Genomic DNA, 8743 nt, shown 5'->3' on the forward strand with positions numbered 1-8743 from the left:
TACGTTGTTTAAATTCTATGGAACGTTTGATTGGTAATAATATATTTTATAATATTTAAAAAAAAAATATATATAGTAGGCCTACACTATTTTCTTAGCAGAAGCTCAAAATAATCTGCAAATACAGTAAACACTATTTACAAATATCGGTAACGTTTCCTTTTACAGTACGTTAACTTACATGTACTTACAGTGTGCTTACCTAAGAAAGTACTGGGTAATAATGCTTTATTTTACAGTACGTTAACTTGCGTGTACTTACAGTGTACTTACCTAAGAAAGTACTGGGTAATATAAGGTAAGTACATAAGTACATTAAGGTTAGGTTTAGCGGTAGGTTCAGGGTTAGTACCTGGTTATTACCCAATTATTGTAATTACTATAAGTGCATAGTATGTACATGGGGAACAGTACTGTAAAAGGAAGCGTTACCCAAATATCATAAAAAGTAAATGTTTATTATTACCAGTACCAACTTTGTTCAGTAGGTAGCCTACCTTAAGTACCATGTCCAATAAAAGTAGCCTAACATATTTTTTTAGACAGTTAAAGCTTTATTTTATTTAAGGAAGGGTATTTGATTAATCAAGACCCCCAGATATGTCAGTATTTTCATGCATAAGGTCTTCATCATGATGCAAGAAAAAAAGAATGTCTGTTACCCAAGATTAAGTGTATTATGTTTGTCACAGAAATAAAAGTCTAAGCCTTCCATTTAGTTTTTCTGTTGACACAGGCTTTTGAAGGCCTTTCTTTTTGTTGAGGAAAAAATTATCTGACACTGTCCTCTGCTGGTGAAAAGAGGCATGTTGCAGTAATTGAAAATATTGGAAAAGAACGGCCCACTAGGAATGTGCTGAGCTGAGCTGAGCCTTAGAGTTAAATAAATGTCTACATGCCTTTAGATATAGATTTAAACATGATGTGATTTAGATCAAATGTGTGATTTCAGATAAAGACAGTCAATATTATAATATTTTTTGTTTTACCACAAACAGCAAAGAGCATCATATACTGTATAAATCTGTATTGTGTAACACTCCTCCCTTCCACTAGCAAAAGCTTCGGTCCAGTTTTTTCAGAGCTCCAGTGCAGACTGGTGGCATGATTCCCTGTAAGAGAAGTACACAAGATTTGTAATTAAGCCTAGTTGGTGAGCATGTGAAGTACTTCAGCAATCCTCCACTGAATTGGCTCTATCACTCTCTCTCCTTTCCACCTGTAGCTGGTGTGTGGTGAGCGCACTGGCGCCGTTGTACTGTGACTGCCGTCGCATCATCCTAGTGGATGCTGCACATTTTGAGGTGGTTGAGGAGAGATTCCCTGATATGATTGTAAAGTGCTTAGGGTGTACAGTAGTACATACGTGCTATTTAAATGCTTCATTCATTCATTCATTCATTCATTCATTCATTCATTCAATCAGAAATGGTAAATGTGAAAAAACACATTAGCATACTTTGTACAAGCTGCATACAAGGTTGAAGAGATTGGACATAGCCTTATCTTCCCATTCACTAGTATATTCCTGAGGAAGAAAACACATTTAGTTCAAACACATCAAAAACTCAAAACGACACATTAGTGTCTTTTATTACAAAGATTAGTGCAAATGCTCTGCTCTAGAAGGCCTCACCCCATTGAAGGTGATCCAGGGCACATGGGTATTTGCAGGTTTAAGTTCTTGCGTCTTCACTCCATTCTGATGCATCAAACTGTGTCCAAGCTCACCTCTGGTACAGGACTCTATGGTCTCCCATTTAACAAATGGTGCATAGAGCTGCAAACACTGGCAACAAAAATAAAATTATATATATATATATATATATATATATATATATATATATATATATATATATATATATATATATATATATATATATATATAGAGAGAGAGAGAGAGAGAGAGAGAGAGAGAGAGAGAGAGACCATTTAAAATGTCTCTCCGTTGTTCAAAGAGAATGCTGTGATGAGGGACAGTAATGTTGGCTCAGAGATTCTTACAGGCTTAGCAGATTTGAGTACATCTGCAGACGACTCCATGCAGTAAATGACAGGAAATGCTGCATGACTGGCTGAATATAAAACACATGCCTATGAAAAAGAGAAGAAAATTAAACAAGGTGTATTGTGTAACTTTGATATTTTTAAATCTTTATTTATTCATTTATTCACAAACAAAACCAAGCCTTGCTGTCTCTGCTGCCTTCACATGGAGTATTATTGATGTTAGCATGTTGCTAAGCTAACAACCCAATACTCCAAGCATAATACACAAAACACACAAATTTGGGTAAAATATTTATTAGACCAATACTTTTTATTAGACCAAACTATTTTAATCAGTGAAATACATGGTGTTAATGGTGAAATACGAGGTATCTGCAGAGATTCAAATTTAAGACTTAGGCTAAGACCTGCACACACACGTCTGGTGCCAGAGAGAAGCTACAATATTTTATATTGAATTATATGCCTGATACAGTTTATTATGTAACCAAAATACCAATTAATTTCTAGGAAAAAAGTTATGCATAATGCAGGACTTTTAATTATTGAAAAGCCCGAAATACACCAGGACTCTTATTGTTAAATGTCTTTACTTTACTATATCTAGCTGCTCAATCAAAAAGTTAAGAGAAAATAGGCATTTCTTCAACCACATACAACAAATTACAATACAAACACCATCATGTAAACCCTTTCATAATTCATTAACCATAGATCATAAATAAATCACTTGGCATAAATGTGCAGTATTGATTGCAAACTGCTTTGAAACGGCGCATTCTACAGAATTGCAACAGCGTTTTGACTTTGAACATGCAACGCTCACTAGGGGTTGAACGACTTCAGATTTTTTAAAGTCGACATTTATGTGATGAAAGTCGAGTCGACGTTGACTAGTCATTGATAATGTCATTAATGACCAAATAGCCTAAGGGTACATTTACATGACAATGATATGCTTAAAGGGTCTCGATATGCTTAAACTCAAGTCACGCAGTACCACAACATCCAATAGGAAAATTAAAATGCAGTAGCCACCATTCAACCTGAAGAGGGCAGCACTCAGACGTTTTTACACAATATATTGTAGGATTAAAACGCTTTATACCCAAATGTCAAAAAATGTACACAAAATCAATGAACAGCATTAATAAAGCCCCAGTCTTACAGATCATTAACTAAAAAAAGTTGTTTTAGGGTTTAGATACCCTTTAAGATGACACGTATGACACATCAAAATTATTCCCATTCACACGGATCCGCGAAAAATGACTAAAAACGCTGTATTCACTGCCAGGCCATTAGATGGTGATGACACACTATAGATTGAACACGTAATATGCATGTGCATGACGTCATCATTTTCAGAGATTCACGTTTTTGTTGTTTACAAGGAGACTGTTTTCAAAAACTTGCACTTTGAAACATGTTTTCAAAAGTTTGGTTTTCAGGCACCTAAATCGCTGTTGTCATCTAAATGAACGGCCAAAACGCTTTAAAAGTTTTACGTTTTTAGTTGAAAACGGTGTCGTGTAAACAGCCCCTAAGCCCGAAGCTTGAGCTGAGACTCGAATGCGGGTCAAGGCTGATTTATACTTCTGCGTCGGACCTACGCCGGAGCCTCTATGCCGTAGACTACGCTTTGATTTTAATTCATACTTCTGCGTCGTTGTCCGCGTTGACGCACGCAGAGGGAGCATATGAAACCCGAGGGAGTGGTTTGAGCAGACCAATCACAGCGCTTGCGTCTGCGTAGAATTGACGCGTTGTTACATTTTTGGAGAGGTGCACATCAGGGTACGCCGAAGGCTACGCGTGCTACGCACAGCCTACGACGTAGCTACGGCGTAAGTTCGATGCAGAAGTACAGTATAAATTGGGCTTTACCTTGTGCACAGCTATGACTATATGACACAGCGCTGTCCATAAGACTATTGCTCCTACATAACAGTTTATATTTTTATCAGCTCTTTTGTCTTTGTGTCGTTATATTTCATCAGCTCACTTTTATCAGCTCATTTGCAGCTCACTAGGTTTTGGGGCATCTGTATTATCTCACAAACTCACCTCAACCATATTAGCAAAGCACTCTGGTTCTCCATGTTGACATGAGAATGAATTCTCTTCAGGAAGCTCCTAAAATGTCAAGTTAACAATCATAATCAAATTCAAGTAGCATCACAACATCTTTATTACAACGCACACACACTCTTATGAAAGTTTACCTTAGCATTGCCAAAAGGCACCAGGTTGACATTCATTATATCTTTCAGTAAAATCCAAGTTGGGAAGAGATGTTCTGTTAGGAACACTCTGCAGCCTGGACACAGGCTCTCGTAGTAGAGAGAGATCTCTACAGGAGGAACCACTGGGTCTAGCCGGGTCGCGTTCAGTTCCATGCATTGTTTCTGCACCTACCACAAACAATACATCGCAAATCATGGAAAAGAATGGAAAAGAAACATGGTGTAGCAACATTAAAGAAAAAAAATCTTCACATTGTCACATTATACCAAGGCTACATTCATGCAATGTGACTTTAGTGTGAACAATCAAGTCACAAAACTACATGCATTTTGTCGGTTAAACCCCTGATAGCACACAATTGTCACCCAGATTCACCTCAGTCAATTTCACAGTTTCCCAAACTGGGATTTCCCCCAGGGCTTCTTGAGTTGATAAAAAGCTAATTAATAATTAAATGATTTTAAAAGAAAATACAACAACAAGTGAAATAATAAATTATTTGTTTATCTGCATGTCATGTAGCAATTAACCACAATCACAGAACCGTAAACATGCAAATGTGGGTATTTTAATTTGGAATATGTCACTAAAGTGTTCCTTGTTGGACAACATTAAGAATTTGTTTTCACAACCTGCTGTCAGATAAAAAAAAGTCATAAATGCATACTTTTTTTACTCTTTGCACGAATCCTAAATTGATTTAGGAATTATACTAAATTTAGTGTTACATGCAAAGGTGGAAAAGAGTAGAGTGTTTTACGCATAAGGGTCACATTTAAAATGTCACATGACCAATGTCACTGCATGGAAGTCATTAATTATGATCATAGTCTGTGACATACCTGTATGTATTCTGTAAAGCCCACCTTTTAGACTAATTATTTACTGGATGAACTTCTGACACTGTACACTGAGTAGGAAGATACAGTTGAAGACATAAGGAGGTTCATCAAATGATGCAAACCGGGAAACCTTGTGGCCCATTTAATTGGAAGCTGTTTGTTCAAAAGCATGACACTAATTTACAGCCACAAAGAAGTCTTTGAAAGTGATGCTGAACACATGTTCTTTATAAGACCAGTTTATTCTGTGCCATATTGCATAAAAAAGTCAATATTCTAAACAGTCATCAAACTGCATATAAATACCAGCAATTATATTGCAAGTTAAAACAGATTAATAATTTAGTATTGTAAGTCACCTTAAACATTTATAAGCAAAAAGATGACCATGCCTTGAGATCCATCAACATTATGTTCAGTAGAATTTGAGTAATTAACAAGCCACAAATGATATTGGGCTGCAGAAATGTCTGTATCATTTAAAGTTGAGGAAAAAAAAGTTTCAAGACTTAAATCAACATTTTCAACAGACTTACCCCACATTCTATGGCGATCTCCAGAGACCTGCACCATTGGGATGGAGGGTATCCACATGAAGGCTTTGGGTGAGATTTACTCTGGATTTCATAAACACTAAGGAATATGACATGAAATACACAAAGCATCCGAGTGTTCATTTTGTGAGTATTTAGAGTCACTGAGCTTTCTTTGAGTGGTATGAGAGCTTATTTGCACTCTCCTCCCATCAAAATAACCTCAGAGCTCCAATTATGTGTGAGCAGCTGCAGCTGAAAAGACACAATGCTCACTGACCTCAGATCAGCAACGAGAAGCTGCTCAGTGATCAAAGAGGGCTCAGAACTGAGATCAGTGATGTGCCTTTGTAAATATTGCAATAAAAAAATAACTATACTATCTAAATAAAATCTCTGAATATCACTTCAGTTTATACCAAAATAAATACCTAAAACTCCAACAGTTAATTTTGTCTAAAAAAGTATTTCACAAACAAATTATATTTTTAAGATATACTTAATATTTGTGTTAAATTTCAATTACTACTCAACTCAATGTCATTAATTTTCATTTTTGTGATGTAGCATAGTGCATCACCGAGTCCATAAATAGACGCCAGAAGTGCACATCGACAAATTCAATTTGTCTGAAGAAGATACACAGGCCTATGCAGGCCTACACAGGCCGGGACATGGAAATGTGACGCAGCGGCAAGGATCAGCCTGTTTCAGCACAAACATCCTGTAAAGGTGGGGTTAGGGAATAAATCTGAAGTTATCATTTTTGGGCCAATTGAGGCTGATAGTGATTTAAAAGATGAAGTAGGTCACCAAATGTGTATTCTCTAGGGGTGTAACGATACACGTATTCGTATTGAACCGTTCGGTACGAGGCTTTCGGTTCGGTTTTCGGTACGCATGTTTGAACCGAACGGTTCGTTGGACCATTTTTCCTGCCGACCAAAATTTCGTTATTTCAAATGTAGGCGCGTCGCGCGTGGCAAGCGCGCTCATAATGTGAGAGACGCTGGCGTGACCACAACATTGCTCAACATCAAATGGCAAATGTAATGTAAGCGGAACGAAACTGAGCTACTCGTTTATTGTGTGGTTGACGGACCGTTTATCAGTCTGGACCAATGCAGCGCGAGCCGATCTTATTCAAGCAGCACTGTTACTACACAGCGCTGAGACATCCAGTAAAGAAAGCATTTGACTTCGCCACTGAAGTAATAACATCGCTGCGAGATCTAGTGAGAAACATTCGCATTTCTCCGTTATTAACGGATCAAACAGCGCTGACGTGGAAACCAGGAAGAAACATTGTGCCATGAATGAACTATCCAGTGTCCACAGATCAGCAATATTCACCATGGATTTACTTTAGTAACACTACTTACTGTAACCATGGAAGTTTGGCAGGAATAGTAGGCTATAATGCTTTCAAGTAACATCACGTCGGTTTTATTTTGACATTATGAATACAATTGCTGCCCTCAAATGTTAATCTGAACTAAAATAAACCTACTACAATATTACATTTAATTTTGTCCAAGGAGCTGTTTTGTTTTAAATGCTCCTAAGAAAAGTCAAGTATAGCTCCAACACTGCTCAAAGTTAAAAAATATCATACTTTATGATGTTAGTTTTAATAAAAATATAATAAAAAAAATTAAATCAAGGAAATTTCTCTGGCATTTCTTTCTTTTTGCTGTATCGGAAACGTACCGAACCGTACCGAACCGAACCGTGACACAAGTGTATCGTATCGAACCGAACCGTGAATTTTGTGAACCGTTACACCCCTAGTATTCTCATATAAGAAATCTGGGTGTAATTTTTGATTCAGCACTTACATTTGATGCTTAGATCAAGTAGGCCTATGTGGTGAAAAGCGGCCTTTTCCAGTTAAGTATTTTTGCAAAAAGGATTTTTTTTATGTCAGATGTTGATCTTAAGACAGTTTCCTCCTACCTGAGTTACTGTAATGCACTTTATTCGGGAGTAACCCAGACTCTTATCAAGATTGCAATTGGTCCAGATTACGGCCGCGAGGCTCCTTACTGGTACAAAGAAAATGGAGCATATTACACCGGTTTTGCCTCTCGATTAAATGTTGGATTCAGTATAAGGTGTTGCTATATGTTTCTAAAGCTGACCATGGAATGCCCCCAGGTTATATTATGAAATAATTCACATGAATTCAAGTAGAACTCAAAGAGCAGTAAACGTCTACGGTTACGTATGTAACCCTCGTTCCCTGAGTAGGGAACGGAGACGTTACGTCGGATGACGACGAATGGGGTTTCGCTTAGAAAGCCTATCAACTTCGAGTATTACAAAACGAGCCAATGGCAAAGAAATGCCATGGGTCTGCGGAATTTGCATGGCGTAACTCCGCCCCACCTCGTGGGTATAAAAGGAGGAAGCCGGCAGCAAGCAGATATGTTTCTTCGCTGAGGAGCCAAGACTGAGCTCAGGCGATCCCCGCGGTACAGCGGAAAGTGGCAGGCAGACGTAACGTCTCCGTTCCCTACTCAGGGAACGAGGGTTACATACGTAACCGTAGACGTTCCCTTTCGTTGTCACTCCGAGTTACGTCGGATGACGACGAATGGGGTTACCAGTCTAATCACGCCACCTTCTCAGCTGTCTTCCAGTGCCCTGCGTAAATCGAGATCCCTGTCAGCCTGGACAAAGGACTCCATATAACACAGGAATACCAAGGTACACTGGGAAGCATATCCCAAGCTAGGGGAAGTATGCAATTAATGCCAGCCCGGAGGGGGGGGACTTAGAGAATACACATATGACCCGAAGGAAGCATATGGGAAACACTGGGGTGTCCAGCCGCAGGTGGAATATTTCAACCCCAGGGGTGGCAAGGTGGCTTGCCAAGGGAAAGACACACGCTCAGAGAGGCTTACAGTGGAAATACACATGTGGGGGTCGCTCAGAGGAGGGACCATGCACACGGGAGGCACCTAGCCGACGCACAGGCAATAGACACTGGCGCCGACGTCAGGAGTGCTGGAGGAGCTCAGGGCTTTCGGAGAAGCTCACCTGAGAAAAATATCGCACGTATCCAGTCCGTGGAGTGGAATGGCGAGCAAGCGAAGACACCTGAGC

The 8743-nt window shown here is 38.8% G+C and overlaps 1 protein-coding gene across 1 annotated transcript; it reads right to left on the minus strand.

The window, feature by feature from the left end:
- Positions 1–533: 533 nt before the first annotated feature.
- Positions 534–5865, minus strand: ifi30b (IFI30 lysosomal thiol reductase b). The gene is made up of 7 exons (XM_077204253.1): positions 5636–5865; positions 4236–4424; positions 4078–4146; positions 2005–2094; positions 1637–1789; positions 1460–1528; positions 534–1112 (listed from the first exon to the last, which is right to left on the minus strand). Exons 1-7 carry the CDS (start codon positions 5774–5776, stop codon positions 1053–1055), a joined length of 771 nt encoding a protein of 256 aa, XP_077060368.1. The 5' UTR covers positions 5777–5865; the 3' UTR covers positions 534–1052.
- Between the last annotated feature and the right edge of the window lie 2878 nt (positions 5866–8743).

Source organism: Siphateles boraxobius, unplaced genomic scaffold (genome assembly GCF_051911475.1).
Source record: "Siphateles boraxobius isolate OS27281-9 unplaced genomic scaffold, OSU_SipBor_1 5, whole genome shotgun sequence".
In the NCBI taxonomy this organism is placed as follows: domain Eukaryota; kingdom Metazoa; phylum Chordata; class Actinopteri; order Cypriniformes; family Leuciscidae; genus Siphateles; species Siphateles boraxobius.